The sequence below is a fragment of the Copadichromis virginalis genome, linkage group LG8 (genome assembly GCF_057382275.1).
Source record: "Copadichromis virginalis isolate Kocher_CV1m ecotype Utaka linkage group LG8, C_Virginalis_male_GT1.1, whole genome shotgun sequence".
Classification (NCBI taxonomy): Eukaryota; Metazoa; Chordata; class Actinopteri; order Cichliformes; family Cichlidae; genus Copadichromis; species Copadichromis virginalis.
The window spans coordinates 2705566-2731455 of record NC_140625.1 but is presented as its reverse complement, the minus strand read 5'-3'; the positions used below and the strand labels follow the sequence as shown (position 1 = coordinate 2731455).

At 43.2% G+C, this 25890-nt stretch overlaps 2 protein-coding genes across 4 annotated transcripts in view; one reads left to right on the top strand and one right to left on the bottom strand.

Moving 5' to 3' along the window:
• reep3b (receptor accessory protein 3b) overlaps positions 1 to 17688 on the bottom strand; it is a 33173-nt gene extending 15485 nt beyond the window's left edge. Inside the window, exons 1-3 of one of the 3 annotated variants that reach the window (XM_085465402.1) lie at positions 17246 to 17681; positions 7075 to 7147; positions 179 to 255 (exon numbers count right to left, since the gene is read on the bottom strand). In XM_085465402.1, coding sequence (XP_085321528.1) covers positions 179 to 255; positions 7075 to 7147; positions 17246 to 17277 — 182 coding nt within the window. In that variant the 5' untranslated portion in view covers positions 17278 to 17681. Of the gene's footprint in view, positions 1 to 178; positions 256 to 7074; positions 7148 to 13557; positions 13707 to 17245 lie in introns of those variants that run through there. The other 2 variants (XM_085465404.1, XM_085465403.1) reach the window with 2 other exon arrangements.
• A 3935-nt stretch (positions 17689 to 21623) lies between these two features.
• Positions 21624 to 23485, top strand: LOC146702497 (uncharacterized). The gene is made up of 3 exons (XM_085467293.1): positions 21624 to 22004; positions 22254 to 22536; positions 22772 to 23485. The coding sequence occupies exons 1-3, from the start codon at positions 21715 to 21717 to the stop codon at positions 23483 to 23485; spliced, it is 1287 nt and encodes a 428-aa protein (XP_085323419.1). The 5' UTR covers positions 21624 to 21714.
• Positions 23486 to 25890: the final 2405 nt, after the last annotated feature.

Genomic DNA, 25890 nt, shown 5'->3' with positions numbered 1-25890 from the left:
TTATTCTAGTTACACTAGGAAAGAGTACATTTCTATCATTATTATTCAGGGTAGCGAGGAAAACAACTTGTTCCACTCACACAGTCAGTGTAGATGTATCTGTACGACATGTGAGTTCACGAGGTTTACATAATGTTTGATTCACTGCGTTTGTGTTTAACATTCATGGCAAACTCACCATGCCAGTGTTAGGTCAGTGATCGTCTCCACGACAGTGTAGAGGGCAAATACAATCCAGTACATCATCCATCGCACCTACAGGCAGAGAGACATGAATCATCGTTTAAAAGGCTGGCTGAGCATTAAACCATGCATCACCTCTTAACATTACTAATATCAACACTAACATTAAAAATCTTTGTTATACGAGGAGGACAGAGAGGGAGCATGTCCACCGAGAGCAGCAGCGTCTGAACCAGCATGCTGATCATGAAGAAATGATGACATCATCCGTTTGTTTTAATTCAACTGTAATCTAAGCACCTCTGTCTGTTAGGATTTTTGAGATTTACTAAAATAAAAATAAAATCAGATTAACATCTGATTGTGTGGGGCGTGCTTTTTTATGTCACGTTACGTTTCACTGTTAGAAACTATGAAACACATCACACACTTCCAGAAGGAAACTAATACGACTGAAGGCAAGAAGGATACGAGCACCTACAGACTCATATCACAGTTTAGAATACAGCCTCGCAGCAGCCCAAAGCAATGGGTGTGACTTCAGCACTAACCCCGCCCCTGACTTTGATGGGCTGAAATTCATTCATGAACAGCCACAGGGCCAGGACTGCCAAAATGAATGACATAAATACGTCATTAAAAACCGGAATAAATAATTAAATGTGTAAATAATTAAGCAATTATATAATTAATTAAACGTGTCATTAATAAAATAGGAAATAAATAATTCAATGTTTTAAATGGAATGATCGTGCCTTTAATTAATTATTGATAGATTTATTCATTCAATCAATTCCAATTTTTAATTAATTAATGACACATTTAATTAATTACTTAATTTGTGTATTTAATTAATTCATTTTGTCACTCCTGGCCCTCCATAGCCGTGAGGATTCATACTGCATCCCTCGTTTCCTGCGCACAGGAAGTTAAAACCAAAAGCAGCTCATATTTTGTATATTCTGGTCTGTCGGGATTAGGATTCCACTTTATTGTCATTGCACATGAATGAATACAGAGTAACAAAACACACTTCTGATTAGATGCAGACTGCAAGAGCAGCAAGTGCAATAAGAGCAGAGCATATCCAGATAAGTCGAGTAGAGATGAATATATACAGGTGATCTGTACAGCACACAGATGTTCTATCTGTGCAGACGGGCAGATATACAGGTGTACTATGAACAAATATAAAGATATGCTACATATATACAGATGTGCCGGTGTGTGGTAAACAGATGTCCTATGAATATATCTACAGTAGTGGAAGCGTAGCTCTGAACAGTTAGTTAGTTAGTTATAATAAGCGGCTCTGGAGTGCCACCATTTTGCATCATCGACCCAGAGTGCATCACTTTGTGTAATAAACACAGGCACACTTCCTGTATTTGTGACAGCGTCCTTCAGTAGAAGACGTTTATAGCATAGTAATGCCCACAACGTGACATACTTGGGGTTTCTTTTGACTTACATTACATGCCCTGAGGCATAATGGGTGCTTCTAAAAAGCTGCATTTTGAAAATGGGTAGAATTGATCATTTTTGATGATCAACCACCTCAGCTTTGACTGAAGAAAGAAGAAGAAAGTGTACATTATTGTACTTTATTGAGCCCCGTGGGGAAATTGCTCTCTGCATTTAACCCATTCACTCAGTGAAGCAGTGGGCAGCCATTGGGCGCCCGGGGAGCAGTGTGTAGGGACGGTACCTTGCTCAGGGGTACCTCAGGGTAGCTGTTAAGGGGAATCGAACCCCCGACCTTCCGATCATGGGGCAACCACTCTACCTACTGAGCTATCCCTGCCCGAGTGAGCTGAGCAGAGCATTCAAAAGTTATTCTACTAAGAACCCTGCTCCACACTGGTGTAACAAGCGAACATGGTCACGAACCCCAGTGGACAGCTTTGAGCTAATAAACTCGTTTTTAAATGATGTTGTTCTTTCTCTAAGCCTCTGCCTCCTTCGCAGGCTGGCAGCAGTGAAACAAAGGTTGAGGACGTCTGTGAAGGTTCTCAGTCATCCAGGTCATCGTAGTCAAAGAAGCTTCTTCTAAGGTCTAAGTTCTAAGGTCATTTGACCTTAGAACTGAAGAAGCTTCTCGGATGAAAGGTGAAACGTCTTCAAGCAACTTAAAGAAGTCCAGACGCTTTTCTTTCCAAGCTCCTTAGACAAAGGTCCCCCCCCCCCGGCGGTCTGGCTTCCTTCGTCCCTCTTTGACGGCTTTCCAGTCCCGTCTGACTGGATTTCCATGTTAAACCAAGCAGTAGGTGTGTGTGAGTAAATAAGTGATGCTTAATTGTGTCCCATTTGCCCACAGAGGGGGGTTTTCAGCTACCACTCCGTCATGCTGAACAGCTGTTCACCATGAAAAACATCCAAGATCAAAAAATGCAGATTATGGAAAGTCAGCCAAGACTTCTCATCGTTTTTAATGACATTACTTCACTCATCTCTGTGAGAGTGTGTTTGAAAGAGAAACAACAGGGAAACACATTCACCCATCTCTCACACTCACACTAAATGTAAAGAGTGAGCTGACACTGAGAGGTTTAATTTATACGTTCAGTCTCCCTCTGCTTCAGACATTTCAGCTCCCAGCTTCCTTCTGCTTTCCATTTCTGATAGAATATTTGCTCCTTTCCTCCTTCATTCATTTTATCAGTACAAAGGACATTAAGATGTAACCTATACAGCAGCCTTTTAGCTTCCTGGGGCTACAGTAGACATTTACTGACCCTGTCTTTGAATAACTGCCTTCCAGGGGGGGGGGGGGGGGGGGGGAGAAGAAACATTACATTAGACTTGCACAGCCACTACTGCTAAGGTTAAACTTAGATCAAAATTCTGGTGGCCCGACACCTCAGCCTCCTAGTAGATGCTCCACACTGCCAGCCCCACTGTGTGATAACACCCACGCTTACAGCTAAGAGGTAAAATGCTAAAAGGTGGGCAACAGTTACGACCACCCGAGCTTCAGTTGTGCCTCTGAAACAAACTCAAAGAATTTTGAGCAAACTTGCATCCAAGCAGCTGATTAACCATCCATCAATTCATCCTGACTAAATGAAAGAAACACTAAAGTTTTATCGATTAGTCATCAAATTGTCATCTATCATCTATCATACCAAAACTTCTAAGGTGCACACAGAGCATCACAACACTTTTCTCAAGCACTGACCCACATCTTATGTTCCTCAGCTGCAGAGACTAACAAGCTTTTATTTAAAGTGTGTTTGCATCGCTCATAATGTTTGGTCTTAATTTATTTAGTTCTTGGGCTTTGCAGACAAACTATGATTCCTTATACGGAGCCTTTATGGCAGTTTTGAGTTCAATCCTCCGAAAAGGCTCCAGCATGTTGGCAATGACATTCAGTCCAAAGAACGCTGACTGGTTGAAAAGCCTGTAAGTGAAGCACAGACAGCGACTGCAGCTTTTTCTTTTACATCGGTGCTAAAAAGTTCTCTCTCTCTCACGACCTGTGCTGGAGCTTCTCCCAGAGGTTTTTCTCCCCACCTCACCAAGCAGTGCTGACAGGGCACCACTCGATCAATACGCTGATATCTAGGGATTAAAAAGAATCTGATGTATGTAGTTAGTTATGAGATTTGTGGATTACTTGTTTACACTCTGCCAGACTATACTTGGATCAGCTGATTTCTTTTGGTGGTATTCCAAACACATGCTGCCAAAAGGTAAGTTGCTTAAAACCATGCAACATGATTTAAGGCCATCTGTCACATCTCTGCTTTACTATGTTCATTGATCAGCCATCAAAAGTGCAGATACGCTGAACTGGCAAATAGCTGATACTGGCCGATATACTGGCCCCACTGAAGCACCATAAAGCAACATCTCATGTGCTCAGGTCTTTAGTCATCCTTCACTTCATCCCAGACCTTCTTAAAATGATTTAAGTGGTCTTGAGCAACAGCTCTCCAAGCTTTCTGGAGGTCTTTGAAAGCTGTTATTTGGTTATTGGCTGTTTTTCATACTCATTTACAGTTCAGTCCTTGTACCAGAGGACTGTTTGGGTTTTTGTAGCCACCTAACACAAACCTTTCTGAAAGTACAGCGTCTACAGCCATCTGTAAACCACAGAGTCCAATCCACCGTGTTAGAGATTTTGTCAAAATTAATATAAATTTAAATCAGGAAACACCATCTGGAAAGCATTTGATGCACAACAGCTTAAGTTTTCCAAAACACACTGCAAAAGATATGTTGTATGTACTCACATGGTGGAGCAGACAGGCCTGCTCAATCATGGCAGGGATACACACGGCTGATCTCAGACCTGTTTATCTACAACTGAGTGTGGTCGACTGTACATGGATGGACAACTCCGACTACAACGCTGCTGGAAACTGAGCGACATCACTAACATCAGTCAGTGAGCGCAATGGTACGTGCACGTTTTCATAAGCAGTGAACAAAGAAGAAGGCTGGGACTTGAATCTGTTTCAAGTTTGTCATGAACTGGAGTAACCTCTGCAGGGTGAGCTGCAGCTACAAACAAGCAGCAACGAGACGCAGAATAGCTGCTGCGCTGCACACAAAGTATTTCTCCTGGTCAGCTTAAGTACAGCTTGCTTCATGAAACAAGAAACAGTACTGATCTTCATTTCCAACCATTCCTTTATGAACCTCTGCAAAAGCAAAGTAAAAGCAGAGGTCTAACAAGAAGAGCAGATAAGGATAAAGTAAGTGGGTGAAAGACGCAGCAGTCTGAGACAGGGTGTGTTAAAGCTGTATGTGAATGTGTTACTAACTCAGCAGACTGGAATGTCACTCTCACTGGTATTAGTTACATCACCCGACTCCTTAGCCAAAACACCTCTAGGGCATATCGTCTATATGCATCCAGCCGTGCTTCAAATGTGTAATCAGTCCCAAGACCTGTTTAACATTCTGCAAAAGACTTAAAGAAAGCAAGTTGGTATCTACCAGAGGGGCTAGTCCCTAAGACAAGGACAAGAATGTCTGAATCGAGATGAAAGATCAAATCATTCGAACCATCAAACGCATTTTTAAAACTGACAGAGAAGAAAATATTTCAAAGGATGGAGGACTGTAATCACAGATGAAAGTGAGCTTTGGTAGGCAGGGTGACTCTAAAGTCCTCTAATGGCACAGGGGAGAAATAACTCACTTCAAAAGAACTATTAATCTACCAATAGATTTAATAGTTAAGCAAGTCGGCTTGCTTAAGTTCAAACTGAGGTTCAGGCTACGTCCACACGTACACGGGTACTTTTGAAAACTGAGATTTACCGCTTTCTTTTTTTTTTTTTTTTAATCCCGCCCACACGTAAATGCAAAAACGAAGGAAAACGCTGCTAGGAACATGCCAAAGCAACAGGTGGCGATATATTCCTAACCGTGTAGAAATGTTGGCCAATCAGAAGTCTAGAAGCCTGGGTGGGAAAGAGTAAACAAAGATGGCGCAGAGAAGCAGAACTGAGCCCTTTGTGTGGAGGGACTGAAACTGTGTTGTATATGTAAGCATGTAAACACTGCAGAGAGTCAAGTTAAAGGTCCGCCATTGTAGAAATCCATCTCTACATTTCTGAGGACTGCTTCCATCACCTCGCTGAATCTGCGTCGATGCAGTCATGAAGCAGTTCTGAAGTCAGACAGAGGCACACTGAATGATCGATTCATACCTAATAAAGTGGTCAGTAAATAGGAGAATGTATACGGGAGAACATCATGAGCGCTGGCTGCTTTCACACCGCTAACCAGCACAAAGATGCTGTTGTGTAACAAGTGGAAGTTGTCAAGTCAAAATAAACAGCATCAGCAGCCTGAATGTAGAAAAATGTGACACGAGCTCCTTTTTCCATCAGTACCTCCTCGGATCAACTCCCCACGGATTGACTGGTCGCCCAATCCAGTACTACCTAACGAGGTTGTTGTCATAGCAACACGCCCGAGCATCCTGCAATGTAATTAATATGCGACACGAACGCTACAACAAAGTTGGACGTCGACACAATACCTGGTGTTTGGCCCGTGGCGTTTCGTCACTCTCAAAGATCATGGCCTTGTTTTTGTTGGGGGTTTTTGCCATTTCATTCAATGCAGAGTTTCAAAAATGGCCATTTTAATTTTCATGAAGGAGACACTGTCCGTGACTCACCGAGTGACGCTACTGACCAGCCAATCAGTGGCATGCAGTCTGATGACCTCACATTTTAGTGCCTGCTTGGATCGCCTGGAACCCCGGGGCAAGCAGGTACTTTATTTAAAAAAAAACCCCACACCTGGTACCAGGTACTATGACCTAATGGAAAACTGTGGCACACCATACCCAGTTGATCCCAGTAGGTACTGATGGAAAAGGGGCTGTGCAGTCAATGTCACTAACAGTGGATACACAGCCTGCTCTGCATTAGTCCAACATAGTCTATTACTGTACTGCACATATCATCTCTGAGTTAATATCACCATTCAGGTTATTTTGAAAAAGGTACATAATGATGAAAATAAGATATTTTAAACTTACAACATCATATGTTCAGTTTCACTGACATATGCAGACAGCACATGAAGCACATGAAGCACGACGGCTGTGTCAGCAGGACCATGCTGGACGCATTCACATACAAAATGACGTCACTTGATGATATTATTCATTTGCATGCCTGCTGGTATAATTACTCATTAAGTGAAAAAGCTATAATCATGCTCCAGATCATTTTGGCCCACGTTACCTCCTAATTTGTCGAAGTTGTTGAAATGAAATGTTTTCTAATGTTTAAAAACAACATTAACAAATGTTAATAACTTAGACCCCCCCTCCCCTCACCCCCCCACAGTGTGTCTGTGTGTGAGATGAAGTCATGCAGGAGAAGAGAAGTAAATAAAAAGTAATATTTCTGAACTTACATATTCCTTAACATTTTTGGTCTTGACAGCTTTGTAAGAGTAGTACGCAGGATACAGAGTCCCAAACAGCAGCCTGCATGGAGACAGAACACATGACAACTTCTCTCAAATTTAATCAACACAAATACAGTTTCTCTAGTAAAGTTTAACAGGAAAGTTCTCTGCACTGTAACATCGCTGGTATGTGGAAACACAGCTTTGCCTTTAAACCCACACCCTATTTCAACACGCTGATCAGCAGGCATACATAGCGAAGACGGGCCCGTACATGGTGTATATGATACAGTAGATACTGAGTGGTGAACCAGTGCTGCAGGTTTATACATTCTGTTTCACATGTATACAAGAAATTATCTTTATGTTGGTTTGTTTGTACCAATGCATACACTGCTGAAAGCCTGCAGTGCCACCATGCAAGCTAAGGCAAACGTCCAAAACTGCGTTTTTATTGTTAAAAACCATCATTTCTTGCATCTGAACAATGTGGGGACTCATTTATATCCCACTTTCCTCTGTCATATAATGCAACAGTTTGGTTTCTATGCAGTTTTCAACACTACCCCAAAATACTGCACTGTTCACTCAGGACTGTGTGCTAAGATTCAAGCAGAGAAAATCATATGAAGAATGTGAAGCTGGGTTTCTGAAGCTGAGGTGCTTTTGACTGTGCAGGCCTCGTTTTTTTAATTATATACTGAATTTCACCCGAACGAAAGAGAAACTGCACAACGAGCAATAAAGGATCAAGCGTTTCAGATGACGTTAGGAGAGCTCTCGTTACACACAGCAAAACAATGAACATCTACACACCCACACTAGGTAAACACCATATACTGTTCATGGTAGAAGCCTGTGAAGGAGTGACTCACAATGCAAGATAAGCGACTCGATAAATTTAAAGTGGGACACTCCTTTCCTCCAATCCCTCTTCCTTAAGCGCCTCTTGCACTGAGGTTACTCTGTCTACAGCACAGTGTGCAGGTCTCTCCAGTATGCACAAGCTAGATATACCCTGACTGTGCACCACATAAGAACACACAGCTTCTTGGGCGGCATTCAGTTTGTCAGCTGCCATCAACATTACTCAGCTGCACAGATTACAGGAAACACTGACAGACAGGAGAAGCACAGCATGGCTACAGCACAAAATAAGTGCTTTAGTATCATTGCAGTTTTTGTACGTCACATTTAACGTAAAAAGTGTGGAAATTGTCACCAGTCTTTTCTTAAAGCTGTCTGACTCGTCGATAGGACAGAATAAAACCAGTAAAGAACTTTTACTCTTTTAGCTAGTTAGCTAGTAGCCATCAGCAATGTTGTGGGTTACCTTGTTTTACCCTGCTTACCTTGTCTAGTTTTACTGGACTGTTTGGTTGTTCTTGGGGGTTTTTCACAAAAATGAATAAATAACTAACTTATGTAGTGGCTGAGAGGTCGAGCATGGACCAGGATGCAACAGTCTCACCACTTTTGATCACAAAGCAAGGTTTAGGTACACAGCTGGAACATAGCTGTCTGATTGCAATCACTCTCACACAGATTGGCAAAGGTTTGCAAATAATGTCTGTCTAATTGCAATCAGCAAACTACTGCAATCTGGCTGTCCCAGTACCTGCGAGCGCCTCTCTGGAAGAGGAGACTAAACTAGTCGCGCTCTTTTTGTTCTTTTATAAAAGTGAATTTGCTGACATTATGTAGACATTTTGTAGCAACTGCATGGCTCTTTGTGGGGGCATTTCTGTTGTAAGTCTGAAGGTTCTGGCTAGACTCTGAATGGAAGCAACTACATTTGTGTAGTTGTATTTTCTATACATGTAGATGGAAACAGAATTGTGATTTTGTTCATTTTAATGGTTAATCGCTGTATTATAACAAACAGAATCGATGTAATTGCCAAACTAGCCCCATATCAAACAAAAACCAGACGAATGATAGACTCGCCGTGTCTTACTGCTGTCGTCTGAACGCATTAAAGTTGCTTTGAAGACTGCAGCTGACTGGGAGTGGTCATGGACCTGCTCCCTGTCTTGCAGAAAGTCCCAACATTTTTGTGGTCTTCAATTTGTGCTAACTGTGAGAATGATTCATGTTAACATCATAAAGATTTCAGTGCTTTAATTCTGCGGATGTTCACGGGAAACGATTAAAACACACACGTTAGAAAGACGGGCTTCATGAGTTTTACCGGACTGCCGCTAGCTACCATGACAACAGCAGCGGCTACAGCGAGTCCAGACATGCTCGCATAAGCGTGGGACGATCCTCTCCATCCAAATCAAATAATCCTGATCTTAATGCTGTAGTCTGTTTGTGCCTCCACTCAAATACACCTGACCAGTCTCACAACAGCACTGCAAACACCAGAGAAAACCAAATGATAAGAAGCCTGTGAGAAACTCTGTACAGAGGAAACAGCCAAAGCAGATTAAATGGTATCTGCTAAACACAGATTTGGACTAAACAGAATCTCTCGTACCCAAGTGTAGCCTGGATCCAGAGAAATACCATCATCCATATCAGTGCCATCTTCAACTTCTCCAGTTAGCACCCAACACGATACAGCGCTGCAGCCACAGACAGGCACACAGCCTCCTCTCACGAGCAGCTGGAACAGGAACTGATGTTCATAATACCGAACACGCCTCACAAGGAAGCGAGAACAGGCCGGAGACATCGATCATTCTAATCATCCAGTATTGGATCAGATTAAAAGAAAAACAAGACTCCGCCTTCCAGTGCCCGATCACTCTGATCACTTACATCAACAGCAGTGATGGGATACAACATAAATACTTTCATGTTTGCAAAATGTTTCGACATTTATAAAGACAAAAATATCAGATAATCTCATGATGGTGTAAGAATAAAGGAGCTGATTTAACCCTTCTGCTACATGTTGAGGATTTTACCAAGAGCTCAGCAACCAAGAACGGATCCTTTGAGTATTTACTGCCCCGTGGCTGTAAATAATCGGCTTATTTACTGATTAGTTATGAACAACTTTCAGACTTTTAGGAAACATGGAAGCCTTTAAATCATTTTTGCACTATAAAAATCTCTAACCACAGACTTCACGGATACAGTATCGTACACAGACACACCGCCTCGGACCACAGTCCCCTCAGTAACCAGCGAGCTGCCAACAAACAGAGCTGTTTATATTTAGCTGTCGCTATAGAAACATCGAGGTAACCAAGACTTCACACGCTCGTCACGTCTCTGCGTCATGTCAGTGCAGGTTCAAGGGCAGAGAAGCACACAGCCGAGCCACCGACGGAAAACAAAACTCTGTACCTGAATCCTGTTTCTCTGTTCTGGTGCTGAATGGGTTTTGTGTGAGCGTTTAAAGCAGACAGGAAAGCTGCCAAGATCAGACCCTGGACTACCCAGACACACAGGGACAAGAGCCTGCAAGGACGTCCTGGTCTCGCCATACCAAGGGTGTCAAACATAAGGTCCAAGATTCAGAATCAGCCCAGAAAACACTGCAGTCAGGCCCACTGATTTCTTCTTCTTTTAACTGTATTTTCACACATTTTACAGCCTGTCCCACTGATAAAAATCTCCACTACAGCTATGGATGCTATACGAAAATAATTCAATTAAATGACTAGTAAATGGACTGGTTCTTATATAGCGCTTTTCTACTCTGAGCACATGCTTTACACAACCTGCCTCATTCACCCAGTCACACAAGCACTCTTCCTGCATGTAAGATATGTTCTATAATCTGACGGTGGAGCAGAGACACCTTGGGGTTAGTATCTTAGCCAAGGATACTTGCCATGCACTGGAGCAGACGGGGACCAAACACCAACCTTCTGATTAGTAGGTGACCTGCTCTACCGCCGCAGCTACAGCCACGCCTTGTACCGACTCCTGACAGCAGCAACGATTAGACGACTCGTCACACACACTCTTACTCAGAGATTAAATGTGCAGTTAAATGTTTTTAGTTCATTGGGAATTTACTTTCCCAATGAAAGTCCAGCCCACTTAAAATCAAAGAGAGCTGTATGTGGCCGAAGATGTAAAGTGAGTCTTCCACATCTGCTGTCACGTAGGCAAAGATATTACTTGGTAACAAATCCATGAGTACCCATATTGGTGGTGAACGCTGTTAAACTTAAAGGACGGTATGTTATGCAGGAAAGTGAAGGCGGGTGTGGAAGGTTCCTCCAGGAAAGTAGGACAATCACAGGCAGGAAAATCAAACCTCAAGAGTGGATTTGTCTCAGCAGGAGTCACCTGAGCTATTTCATACATTTTATTATAAAAATATTTAAGCCACACAAAATCAAAACATCAGCAGCCAATCAATGCCCATTCCAAGATCAAGAGCAATAAAGCTTTATTTCAAACTTTTTTTAAGAACTGGAGGGAAAATAGTTCCCAGAGATTTTCTGGACAGGTCATGCACATACACTGTACTGCATGTCTGTCTATAAATACATGCTGGCCCACCCTTTGCAGCTATATCAACTTCAAACTCTTCTGGGAAGGCTTTCCACGAGGTTTAGGAGTGTTATTGGACATTTCTGACCATTCTTCAAGAAGCACATTTGTGTGTTCAGGCACTGATCCCGAGAATTCCTGGCTCATCTCAGAGAGGTTATATTGGATTGCGCCACAACTTCTGATAAACAACGCCACACCATAATCCACCTTCCAACAAACTTCACATTTGGCACAGTGCAGTCAGACCGCTAACCTTCTTTTGGCAACTGTCAAACCCAGACTCATCTGTTGGCCTGACAGAAGACGTCACTGCAGAGAACATCTCTACTGCTCTCGAGTCCAGTCACGACACGTAACACTGTGGATGCAGCTGTTGAGCTATGGAAAGCCACTCCATGAAGCACTGTTCTGAGTGACTGATGCTTGGCAACTCTGCACACGCTGTGTCTCCACATCAGCTGACCCCACTTTGTGACTGAGTTGCTGTCATTTCCCAGTTGCTTCCACTTACAATACCACCAACTGTGGAATATTTAGCAGTAAGGCAACTTCACAGCTGTATTTGTTGCACAGGTGGCATCCATCATGTTTGTAGAAGCAGTCTGCATGGTTAGGTGCTTGATTTATACACCTGTCACAATAAGGGCGATGAAACAGCTGAATTTGATGACTTGGAAGGGTGAGTGAATCCTTCTTAATGCACTTGCAGCTTGTTTCTCAGCACACTGTCTTACATTATTAAATTAATGCATTTTAATCTGTCTTTTCTGTAATTCTCTGCAAACTATTTATAAAAAAATAACTGAGTAATATACTCAGCCAATTCTTCGGGCAGTTTCTCATTCTGCAGAGTCACTGCTACTTCACCCTTTCAGACTGCAGCAGCCACAGTAGTCTTTGTTCTGCTCTACAACTACACTGAGCTCAGCGCAGTCGCACCAGTCGTTTCTTCACCTGGTGCAGGTTCTGGTTGGTGATGTGCAAAACAAGAAACTGTGAAGAAGCAGCTACCGTACGTGCTGCAACAGCAAACCGGCCAGTGAATCTGGCCTCCATCCCCATAGCTATCAACTTTGATACGTTACCTAGTAAAAGTAATGTTCTGTTCCTCTATCGACAGTTACTGTAAAGTGGGTGAATTTACTTATGACGCTGGAGTGCAGCCACTTTGATCTGACACGGCTCCTGACTTGGGAACTTTAGCCAATCGTCCTGTTTGAGGCTTGAACTGGACCTCTCCACTGTGTTTGCACCTTCTTCAGTATTTTTAATGGCATTTTAAAATAGCTTCTGTATGAAACAGAGCCTCAGTCTTCGTGAATGAAAGTCTAGTGTTAGCACTAATTAGCACATGTGTTTGTGTTTCACAGCTTGCTAACCACTTAATACTGTACCACATCATCCAAATATGGTCCCTTCTGGTTTTAGAAAACTAACATGCTAACCAAGACATTATTATTTACACTTAAACTACAGTTACTGTGCAGTCCTTTACTCTGTTTAGCCAAAGACCTGTGCAAACTAACACCAGAGCAGAACCTGGCATAAGACGAATTGAGGACAAATCTGAAGTTTGAAAAAAGTATCAAATGTCCTCCTGTCATCGAGCTTCACATGGCCTAATTAGATTACTATGGGTCATGTGACTGTGCTGATTTATGTACTAATATTTATTTTAAACTGAATCATTCAGGATCAAAGAGATTCCTTTAGACTTTCAGCTGTGTCCCATCTACACGGAGGTCTATCGTTCCCAGGCTGGACTCCTTGTTTTGTATGTCACACCCTTGGCATGCTTCTGGTACAGACTTTACATAGAGGTTTCATCTTTACTGATGCCATGGTGTCTGACCTCTGTGAGTACCACTTTAGTACAACAACAGGAGTGTCGTATATTTTTATATTAAAAAAATCTATTAGGAAACATTTAGATAGTTACTATGGTAGCAAGAGCACGTTGACATTTTTCGTGATCTTAAACGTATCCTGTGCACGAGGATAAGAAAGAAAACTACAAATACTCACAGAAAACATGTTGAATGTCATCATGCCAAAACTAGCATCTGTCCATTTCTTTATATTCCCTCTGATTTCCTCTTAGCTTCATTTCAGCACAGCCCCACCCCTTCCTCTCTCTGCATGCAGCTGTGAAAATAATGCTTTCAGATGGGTTTTGACTCTGGGCGACAGGTCAGTTTCCCTGGCTTCCTGACATCGTACACCACCAAAAACCAGATGGATGGAGTTGGAAGGAAAGAACAGAGAAACACAGAGCAGTGTTTAAAAAAAAAAAAAAAACACAGAAGAAAAACACAGAAGAAAAACACACAGGAGACACACACACACAATGAAGAGAGGAGGAGTGGGAGACCCAGAGATATCCAAGATTTTAGCTCCCACCATCTGGTTTGAGCCTTAGGAATAAGAACTTGATTACATGACTTTTCCACTAAAAACACAGTCAATGGCTGTTTCTGGGTCCAAACTCCTCTTAAGTTCCCAAACTCAAACACTGCTGAGTCAAAAACCGTCCAAATGATCAGTGTGGCTGCTCTAAAAGGTGTGACAATCCAGCTGAACACACAAGCATCCATGAAAAACAGGATTTAAGAAGTTTAACAGCGTTACAAGTTAGCACAGAGTTAGATCACTAGTTTCTATCTAAAGATGATGGACGTTTTCTGACTGAGGGAGTTCTGAAAAACTAAAACATACAGCTCTGCTATCACTGGATATAAATAAAGACACAACCACACAGCGGCCTGATTTGTAGGGTTACTGAAGTTGGCTAGCTGGCATGTAATGGTGCGCCACATGGTGGTTAGCTAGAGAGCTATGGTTAGGATAATACACACACATTAGCACAGTGAAGCTGGTGCATGAATATTGACTTTGTTCCCCTCAATACAAGTGAACGTGAGGGTCTCAGACGGGCAGAGACAGGCGAGCTTCTACAACAAAAACTTTCTTTTGAAGGAAAACTTTTTTGGACCTGTACAGCTGAGCATGCTGAAATCCCACTGTGTCTTTTAATCACTGCTTCCTTTGTTATATTATCGTTATCTCTGAAGCAGGTTACTCAAACATCTTTGTCGCTAAACTTAAAAGGACGCGGCAACTATGAAACAAGCTGAATACACAGACTTGAAGAAAGGCACAAAAATTTGGCACATTAACTTGCAGACTTGTGAGGGTGCTGCCTAAAATTAGAAACAGGTTGAAAATCAGCCTTTGATTTATTTTTCTACTGCGGCACAATCAGACGAGGGAAATAGCTGCTGAAAGGGAGATACACTGAAGTGAAAAGGAAACGCGTAAGAATGAGGTGCTGCTGCTCTTTTCCTCATGCTGAGTTCATCACCTTAAAATAGAACAATGTCAACTCTTGGATTCTATCCCTATGTTACGGTGACACTTCCAGGGTTTCCCTGTGCACTACAGAAACCGTTAGTTATACCTACATGTTCTCTTTGCAGAGTGACAGAAGTCCTTGATCTCAAATTGAAGACTTGCTTTCCTTTTTTGGTGGTGACCATGAGGACACTGCTTACAGAGGGGATGTTTTCCTGCATTAGCCTAAACACATAGGTCACTTGCACAGCCTAATGGGCTAAACCAACCAAAGCTCTAGCCTGGGGTTTGCCTTAATCAAACTGGGCCTGTGGCAGTGACTTTGACTGATTGCTGTTACTGCATGCTTGCCACGTCATCTGTGCTGTTGCCTTATTTCACAGTATTATATCCTTGTGTGCCGTTCTTTATGGCTTTAACATATAGATAACATTAACTCTATATGAAAATGAGTTAGAGCCAAATAAAAGCATAAGGAAAAAAACAGATAGGAAAATAGATGTGAAAAGTAAGCAATGTCCATAAAAATGGATATTCACAAGTAGGGACATCACAACAGCAAACATGTAATAGTCAGTACCAGTACCACACTGTTTAAGCTCTTTTACTAAAAAGTCGTTGTGAATCAGTCACATGCTGGTGCTGACTGTGGAGGAGGCAGTAGTGTTAAACGCTATTAGATACATTATGTTACCTTTAGCATTTCTACAACATTAGCAACTGCAAACATTTTAAGCTGTGGCACAAAGCTGATTCCAAAATGGTAACATGCATCTGAGGATACCAACACAAAGTCCTTCTATACACATTTCTGACTACCTGTTATCAATGAGTCGAGGCAGAGCTGCTGTGGCAGCTGATTGACACAACGTGCAAAGGAGAGTCTGAAACTTCTGTCCTCTTTCTTCTCATTTAATGACTTTCAGCAATTGTTCATCTGAGATGTTGTCCTCCACTTTAGATATGCTGAATGTTCCACCAACAGCTTTTTGGAATCATCTTGTGGGAGCAAAAATACAATTTGATGCCTGTTAAACTGTTACCGCTGGCGTTTCTTTAGCAAGTTAAAGTAAAAATGGGGTCTAAGTACAGAACTTTTTTAACAACAAGTTGTCTGTTATGTGTAGACACAACCTTATTTATTTCAGCTATAATAAAATACACCAGCTATGAGATCGTGGAGAGATGCAAAAAGATGGTAACACTCGCCACATTATCTGTGTAGGAGATAACAGTCTCTTTGTGGCGATGCATAAGCATATAGCAGACTGTAATAAATGTGTGACTAAACAAAATTACACTGAATTTCAAACCAGCAACTGGAAAAGAGCATGTGTAATGGACCGCATGCTGATTTAAAGGCTTTTTCTCAGCAGGATTGGGATAAGTTATTGTCCAAGTAAAATGAAAATTATCACTCTAGCTACAATTTGTACAGGCGAATGTGGTTTGTACACTTGGCTATACAATTTTCCTTTTGTTCAAATGAATCTAAAATTAGAAGGAATGTGTGTGCATGTAATTATTGGTCTAAGACAATAACACACCTTCTTTCTGTACTTTCAGCACCGTCATAACTGCCCAAGTGCAGCACCGTCAGCCCATGACTGTGTTCATTATACAGTAACAGGCTGTACTAGTTAAAAATGAGGAGCATTTATTCTCTCCCCAGAGGGCTTTTGGTGTTCCTATCCGCCATTACCCTGTGGACGTACGCAGACACGGGGAGGAGCAGACGGGAAGAAAGGAATTATGTCGACTCCCAAGTTACTGTTTTCCTTACCAGATCAACATGTCTCTCATGCTCCCAACACATTAAACACCTGCTTTAATCATACGTAATTTCAACGTAATATCCAGTGATATGCCATTGGATATTTAATAACTATCCAGTAACCAAATCCGTCCCCCACTTATAGCAGCGCACTTCTTCATGCGTCTTGACAACATTGTGGATAACAGGTTGAACCGGGCATTGCTGGTTAGTTATATCTCCAGGCTGACAGCTGTACCTGACACTCCTTCACAGTGGAACATGTAAAGGCTTGTAAAGTTCCACTTCACAATAGTCACAGTTCCTTAGGACTGACTCACCAGCACCACGGATGGCTATGACTCTGTTAGCATTAGCTTCAGACAAGATTACATACCTTGCGTCCCCACAACACTAGATTTCATAAACAGAACAACTTTGTAGCTCTGCATGGACGTAAGCGATGTTGTTTTAGAGCGAATGTACAAGTTTAAATGACTCGAGCCTCCACTTAGCTTAAGCACGACAACGGGTTAGCCAAGCAGGCCAGGCAAACAGCGGCTGCTCATAAAACGAGGAAAGTTCTCCTTGAGCGGTCTCTGTACTTACACAACGCATCTCGAAATCATCCAGGACACCATGTCTTCTGTATCTGTAGGTCTGTTTCAGCAGTAGAACAGAGCCAATAATAATGTTAAACGCCGATCCCGCACCGCCGTGAACTTTTCAGCCCAAACTTCGGTAAACAGAAACAGCTAGCTAATCTCGTCGTACATCAGCTAGCCAACACACCAGGAACACCTCACTGCAGTGTCCTTGGAGTCATAGCTACACGACGAAGCGCGTATCCTAAATATTCCTGCTGTAGTCGCTCCCTCCCATCAGATTTCCTCCTTCCTTCTCTGCTTCGCTGCTCAGTTCCTGGCACAAGAAAGGTGCTGTCGTCATTAGGGAAAATAAACACCCTCCCTCCGCATATGCTATTGGCCAGTGCAGTCTGTTTACGACGAACCTGAAATTGTAATTGGCTGGCCACGTTTGGCTAGCCAATCACATCCATTTGGTTAAGTGAGTGGCATTTTAAACTCAGTTACTGTGCTCCGATTGGTCTGCTGTCGATTCGTGGCGAGCTCTAGCCAACCACGAGGGAAATATTTTTCAGAGCATGAAAACGGCAGGTGCGCGCCCTTTGACCTCCACCTTACGTTCAGTCTTCATGTCTGTAGCTGTTATTATACAAAATACATTTTGAATAACCTAAAAGTGAAAGCACGATTTTTTAAAATAAACAATGCCTTTAATCGCATAAACGTTGGAAAGCAAAGGGTTAGGTGGTTACTGTACATCAGGGTAAGTAATATTGAAGCATTTCATAAAGTCCAATGGGCCAAATAAAAAGTGTCTGTTTCTTGTTGTTATGCAGAAAAGTGTTTTGTCATGTAATGGTCAATAAGCACTAGTGACCTGACTCCATAGGCACTCGTGCATGCCATAACAGATCATCAGCTGTTCTTTTCTTTCTTCAGTCTTTTTGGTTCACCTGGTACCAAATTCATCTTGGTCTCATCTGTCCAAAAATATTTTACAGAACTGTGCAAGCTCTGTTTTCTGGCAAAGCCTAATCTGCCCTTCCCATTCTTGAGTTTAACCAGCGGTTTGCACTTTGTTGTGAAACCCTCTGTGTTTACATTCATGACGGCTTCTGAAGTCATTTTCTTAACCACAGACAGAATTCCACACGTTAGCTGTGTTTCATCATCTTTGTGGTTACATTCATTGTTGATTTGGCCTTTTTTTTAGTGATGGCCTTCTTCACTTGCACTGACATCTATGTGGACCTCATATTGAGAGTTCCAGTAAACAGCCTCCAAATACAAGTTCAACATTTGAATCAACCCCAGATTTTTTTTAATCTGCTTAACCCTCCTGCCATCCTTTAAAAAACTCACACCCATCACCCTAGGGACCATTCTCAGCCACGCCATAAAAAGACCATATATCCATATTTTATTCCACTTTAAATTAGCCAACCTTGTAAAACTACTTCTCCCTGAAATATTCATGTAAAGTTTTAATTATATTTTCGTTGTTTTAACCCTTCAAATCCCAGTGTTATTACATGAGCGCCCTGTGTTATAAGCCCCAAAAACCAAAAAACGAAACTAAATATTTCCACAAAAAACCAGTTGAAGTAATATGTGATTGTCATTATAAGTAGGCCTTTAGATGGACCAAAGATTGGCACCAACATACATTTTGACCTGCCATTATTTTTTTTGCATTTTTTTTGCAATTTAAAAATTAAAACTTCAAGGCCCTGAGTCTTCATTGACATCCAAGAAAAGAAGAAAAAATAAAATCATATGATGATAATTTGGGGTTGAAAAATAGCGTTTATAATGGAAGTCAATGGGCAGAAAATGGTCCCCAGGGTGATGGGTGTGGGGATTTCTGCTGCTCAGCCATTTTTGGCTGATTTAAGGAATTCACACTGGAATATTAACATTGACAGGTAAAAACTATCCTGTGGCAAGTTTGGTTATATTCCACTGAACACAGTGGAAATGGCAGCCATTTAACACATAGCAGTGGCACAAAAAGGTCCCAAGAAGGCAGGAAGGTTAAGCCATCCTCAACCATGAAACTGCTTTTTGGTCAAATGTCCAATTACTTTTGATCACCTGAAAATGGGGACTATGTACAAAAACAATTTTGCCATCCCTTTGAATTAAAGGTAAGAATCTGCAATTCTTGATTGTTTGATTTAAACTCTACCGTGGTAGTGTACGGAGGCAATATAACACAAACTGTGTCATCGTGTAAATACTCACGGACCTAACTGTAATCAGTACACACAAACCCCATCTGTCAGCTTTCAGAATGGCGCTTCTTTGTGTGTGTCTGCTTTAGGTAATAATAATAATTTAGGTAATAATAATCTAAGTAATAACAGCATCTGAGCTTGTACAATTGCAGCTATGAGCTTGTGCCTTTCTGTATCAGGATATTTGTAAACCCATGCAGACATGTTAGTGTATTGTGCAGGTATGTTCAGGCATGTGGGTAAGACTGGGAGGGGGGTCTGGTTTTATAGCTACTTGTTATTCATGAAGGCGGCTGCTACAGCGTGTAGCTCAGCGAGGAGAGGAGCCTGTCTGGTCACACAATCCGTCTGGGAAAGCATCAGAGGCTCAGGGCTGAACAGAAAACACCTCCTCACCCTCAGCTGCTCACTGGTCTAATGTCATAGAGAGCAACAACATTAATTAGAAACATACACATTTGCAGACAAACCAAACAGAACAAATATGCTGTATTCTGAAGATCAGCCTCTGGTAAAAGGCAATTCCCATTACGCAAGGTGTTTGGGTCTTTCTTTGTGAGTACACTGCAGTGGTGGCGGTTGAATTTTTACTTCTGCATCCCAGTAATTACACCAGGCAACTTTAAAATGAAATGAAAGCAACAATCTCTCTTTGTCCCAATCATTCAACTGAAAGAAGTCAAAATAGAATCATAGACATACATAATACATATTGTTTAGTGTGTGTGTTTTTATTCAGCGTGTGAAGCCTGTAAAAATGAGTCAGGAAATATTAGCAGAGCTTTGCTGCTCAGATCAAAGTGTAAATTTCACTTTATCATTACAATAGTGACTGCCAGCTGTAAGTGTTTATTCATCACATTTTCTCGGTCTTAGTACTAATCTGGCCTGAACACACCCTCAACCAGCCATCGTGGCCCCCAATATACAGGAGATTGCATCAATCTCATTGATAATAATTAGAAATTATACTTTAATTGCGTTTAATCTTTGAATGGCTGTGGGGTAGAAACTCTTTTTTAGCCTATTTGCCCTTGATTTTATTGTCCTGTATTGTCTGCCTGATGGCAGCAATTTAAAAGATCTTGATATGTGTGTGATGGGTCACACAAAATTTGGGGCCTTTCCTGAAACAGTGGGTATTGTGAAGTTTCTCCAGAGAGGGCAAACTGACTTTTCTCTGGGCAACTCTGATAACCTGCTGAAGTGCTTTGTGCCGCTGTGCAGCTGGAAAACCACACACAGAGACGATGCGTCAGTAATCTTTCTATTGAGCAGCGATATCAGGATACCAGCAGTTTGAGGTGGATGTTGTTGGGGTTTTTGTTTTTGTTATCACACTCAGGAAATGAAGTCTTTGCTGGGCCTTATTCACCACCTCAGCTGTGTTAACACCACCGGTCAAGTCCGCCGTGATGTGGACTCCCAAAAACCAGGAAACTGAAACCTTCTCCATACACTTCCTGTTAACGAGTAATGGCTGAGTAACCTTTCCTTCTTCCTGAAGTCCACGATGAGCTCCAATGTCTTTGGTGAATTAAGAAGGAAGTTGTTGTCTCTGCATGACACCATCACTGATTCCAAGTCAATCCTGTAGGTGCACTGATCTTCCCCAAAGATGAGCCGCATCATCGTGGACATTTTTTATTACAGTTTTTCTCGATTGGTTTGGCCCATTTCTTGAAACCGAGTTGACTTTCTCAAAATAACATGGACAAATCTCCAAACCACCTTGCAATTGTTCACAACAGAATGTCATTTTTCATTGGTTTCATCAAATTGCTAATGCTTTAGTACATGTCTCAAGTGACTTTGTGCTTCTTTTCAAATGATTATGTACAAGTAGCTACAGTTAGCACAATGAGCCCACATTTAGCACATTTTCCAAATAAATAGATCTTGGCGATCTAAACTGATTAGTTGATTTTTCAGTGAAATGGTTACTCACTCCAAAACATATCAGCATGGTTTCATTGTGTAAGTCATCATATGCACAATTGTCTGTTCAACTGTCAAAATTAGTCAAAGATATAATACCATGAAAGTATGTCTTGGAACATTTGATAAAGTTATGACAGTACCTGACAATCAATCAGGTGAAATTAGAACTAACGAAGGAGCAGTTTCCCACATCTCAGATGACCAATCAAACAGGTTGTTTAGATACCTGACAGGTGTTGTCTATGATTATGACTGCTGCCAAAAGTATATAGACAGAGCTTGGCCCGGGGCCAGTTTCATTTGCAGTGTGAACATGGAAGCACCTCGCCAAGTACAACAGCAACTTCCTGCTCGAGGAAGAGGAGGAAGAAGAAGAGGAAGAGGAGGAAGAAGAAGAGGAGGAGTGAGAATGCGTGGAGGAATAGGGGGAAGAGGCCGAGGAGCACGGAGGCACCATGATGTCCCAGATGAAATCCGGGCCACCCTTATTGACCACGTTATAAACCATCGCCTCACAATGGCAGAGGCAGGTCGCCGAGTGCAGCCTAATGTGCCTCGGTCTACAGTCTCCTCCATCATCCAAACCTTTCGCAGGGAAAACAGGTACAGAACTATGCTATTGAACTATTCAGTGTTGGTGTGTGTGTAGGCCTAGAGTACTGTAATATCTTCATGTCATGTTATATGATACTATAAAAATGACAAAGAAAAAAATGGAGAAAATACTGTGAATAGTATTCCAGTCACTGTGCAGTGCATCACACTTTTAGTACCATAAAACAGCAGTACAATTACATTGGTAACTCATTTTGTAACAAATTTACAGTGTTGACCTTTGACTTGTATGTCTAGGATTGGACGACAGCCTCAAGTGGGTGGCAGAAGAAAACTTCTAAATGAACAACAAGAACGAGAAATATGCAACATGGTCATTGCAAATACAGCCATCACACTGAGACAGATTCGTAATGCAATCCTGCTAGACAATGTAATGTTCCAAAATATAAACTCTATCAGCATCTCCACAATAGACCGGGTACTGCAGAAACATCAGATGACCATGAAACAGATTTACAGGGTACCATTTGAGAGAAACTCTGACAGAGTGAAAGGGCTGCGGTACCAGTATGTGCATGTAAGTCAACTACTGGTTGTCTATCATTGTAACACTATTACAGTAAGACATGGTTACCACTGTTTTTTTGTTTTGCGTTATCCTTTTTACCTTCAGAACCCAGCTTTGTGTGACTAGAGCATTTTGCCTAGAAATTGTCTTCAGTTTTCCACTCCCTGTTTTTACAGTACTTTAGATCCTCCCTGCAGTATCTGTCTCTACTTGACTGATTAGATTTATTTCTATTCTATTGTAGAGAATAATGGCATTAGAAGGCAACGAAACCCCTCACATCCTAGTGTTCGTTGATGAAGCTGGCTTCAACCTGGCCAAAGGTCGAAGGCGTGGCCGTAACATCATTGGCCACCGAGCCACTGTGGATGTCCCAGGCCAGCGAGGAGCAAATATAACAATGTGTGCCGCTATATCAGAAAGAGGTGTGGCCACACACATTCCCAGTTTAGGGCCCTACAATACACAAAAGCTCCTCAATTTTTTGGACCACCTTTATACTGATCTGATCCCAGAAAATGAGAGAGGTGAAGAAGGACCTCAGCTACCACATTATGTCATTGTGTGGGATAATGTGAACTTCCACCGCGGCCCACGCATCAGAACCTGGTTCACCACCCATCCCCGGATGTTAATGGAGTTTCTTCCACCTTACTCTCCTTTCCTAAATCCAATTGAGGAGTTTTTTTCAGCTTGGAGGTGGAGGGTGTATGAGCATCAGGCTCAAGACCAGAGGGCCCTGCTGCATGCAATGGATGCTGCATGTGAGGACATCACAGGGGATCAATGTAGGGGATGGTTGAGACATTCACGCCGTTTCTTCCCTCGCTGCATCGCAAGAGAAAATATCCGTTGCGATGTGGATGAGAATTTATGGCCTGACAGAGAGCAGCGCGTCGATGGCCAGGGGGATGAGGATGGTGGCCAGGAAAGAGAGGGTGACAATGGCGACCACTGAAAATATTACTGTACTATAGTTCTGAAACTTTATGTACAGTATGTTAGGCTAGAGTTTGTTTGTTTTTTGTTTGTGTTTATGACTGTTCACATTTACAGAATCCTGTATATGTTTTCTTTTCACAGTATGTTCTCTAATGTTAACATTTCTTTGTACGAATAAAAATGTTTACAGTTTCCTTGAGTATGAGTGGTTTATTGGAGGCTGATTTTACTGTAAAGTCTTTTAGTTTTATTCATAGTGGTATTCTGTTGCTAGACCTGTGTCTCAGTGACAAAACGTCTAAGCATTTTGACTTGCAGTGCTTAAACAATGCCAAAGGTATAATGCATTTTGGGGGCATTGACTATTTATATGGGAAGGATATTTAGTTTTGACACATGGATAAACTCTTTTGGGAGAGATATGAGCTTTTGCAGGGGATCCATGGTGTTGTGCTAAACCATCCAGGTTATTTTGACAAAAGCACTAAATGAATGCACATGTGCCAAGGCAATTGAGAAGGATCTGTGCTATTTTGACTGTACTGACCTTTTATATGGGAAAGGAATATGCTTTTGAAGCATGGACGAAGAGTTTGGGGAAAGATATTTGATTTTGCTAGTGAGCTATAATGTTGGGCAGAACTGTAAGTGTCATGAACCGAAGTTCCGTGCGCAAGCTGGACCCAGAAGCAGAACACACACACCAGGGTAGGAGGGAATAAAGAAAGCAAATTTATTATAACTAAAGGTGTCCCGTGAGGGTAGCCGAAAAAACAACGTATGGAACCAGAAGAAACCGAGGGACTGGGGAGGTGAACTGCGCAGGGAACGCCGAGAGCGGGGCTGTGAGAAGCTGCAAAACAAAAAAGAGAAACAGATTACTGGGGTGCGGAAAAAAGGCAGCATACGAGGGAAGGTGGAGTATACGTCTTACGGAGGTAGCCGGGCTGAGTGAACCAGAGGGGGGGGGGGGGGGGGGGGGGGCTCCAAAAGGGTCGAGACGGCGAGGCTGATAGTGCTTCCGAATCTCAGGCGGACAGGTGGACAGGCAGGTGGCTCGCAAAAACACCGAGTTGTGATCGCTGAGAGGCGACTACGGACTGGCGTGGAGCAGCAGGTACGGCAGGATTAAATAGTCCACCTGGTGATCGCCTGGGATGGGATGCAGGTGTGGGGTTAGCAGCCACGCCCGTGGGCGTGGGCATCCCAACAGCACCCCGGACGCCGGGCCGCGGACCATGACAGTACCCCCCCCTCAAGAGTCGCCCCCAGGCGACTGGCCGGGACCCCGCCTGCGGAGAGAAGCATGGAAAGCAGAGATGAGACGAGGGTCCAGAACGAAGGAGCGCGGGACCCAGAGGTGGTCCTCGGGGCCGTACCCCTCCCAATCCACGAGATACTGCCAGCCGCGCCCGCGCCGGCGCGCATCCAGGATCCGCCGGACCGCATAGGCCGGATGGCCGCCGATGAGCCGGGCGGGAGGAGGGGGCTCAGAAGGAGGGCACAGGGGGCTGAGGCGGACCGGCTTAAGTTGAGACACATGGAACGTGGGGTGTACACGCCGAGAGGCCGGAAGCCGGAAGCCGGAGCCTGACCGCCACTGGGTTGACGACTCGGTCCACCTCGTACGGCCCGATGAAACGGGGAGCCAGTTTGCGGGACGTGCCCCGGAGCGGGATGTTCCCAGCAGCCAACCAAACCTTCCGTCCCGGCCGGTAGTCAGGGGCTGGGGCGCGGCGACGATCGGCGTAGTGCGCGTGTCGTTCCTTCGCGCGCAGGAGGGCGCGGCGAGCGCTGCGCCACACACATTGGCAGCGCCGGAGGTGATGTGGAGCTGACGGGACGGAGAGAGTTAAGTCCTCTTCAGGGAACAGTGGAGGCTGATATCCGAGGGACGCTTCGAAAGGAGATAATCCGGTGGAGGACGAGGTGAGGGTGTTATGGGCGTACTCCACCCAGGGCAGGTAGGTAACCCAGGAGGAGGGGTTTTGACTAGCCACACACCTCAGCATAGTCTCCAGCTCCTGATTGAGACGTTCAGTTTGCCCATTGGATTGCGGGTGGAAACCGGAACTCAGACTGACCTTGGCGCCGAGAATGGAGCAGAAGGTCCTCCATACTTGTGAGGTGAACTGGGGACCACGATCGGAGACAATGTCCAGGGGAATCCCGTGGAGCCTGAAAACCTCAGTGATTAATGCTTGGGCAGTCTCAGCAGCCGAGGGCAGTTTGGCCAGCGGGGGAATACTGACGGGAGAGCGCATCGGGTTTGATGTTCCGTGACCCGGGACGATAGGAGAGCGTGAAGTTGAAGCGGGCGAAGAACAGGGACCAGCGAGCTTGACGTGGATACAACCTCTTGGCGGTTCTAAGGTACAGTAGGTTCTTGTGATCTGTCCATATAAGGAAGGGCTGTTCGGC

Coding starts and splice junctions, on each gene's coding strand:
- LOC146702497 (XM_085467293.1), top strand. CDS start 21,715: ATGGAAGCACCTCGCCAAGTACAACAGCAACTTCCTGCTCGAGGAAGA. Junction 22,005..22,253: donor ACCTTTCGCAGGGAAAACAG/GTACAGAACTAT, acceptor TTGTATGTCTAG/GATTGGACGACAGCCTCAAG. Junction 22,537..22,771: donor TGCGGTACCAGTATGTGCAT/GTAAGTCAACTA, acceptor ATTCTATTGTAG/AGAATAATGGCATTAGAAGG.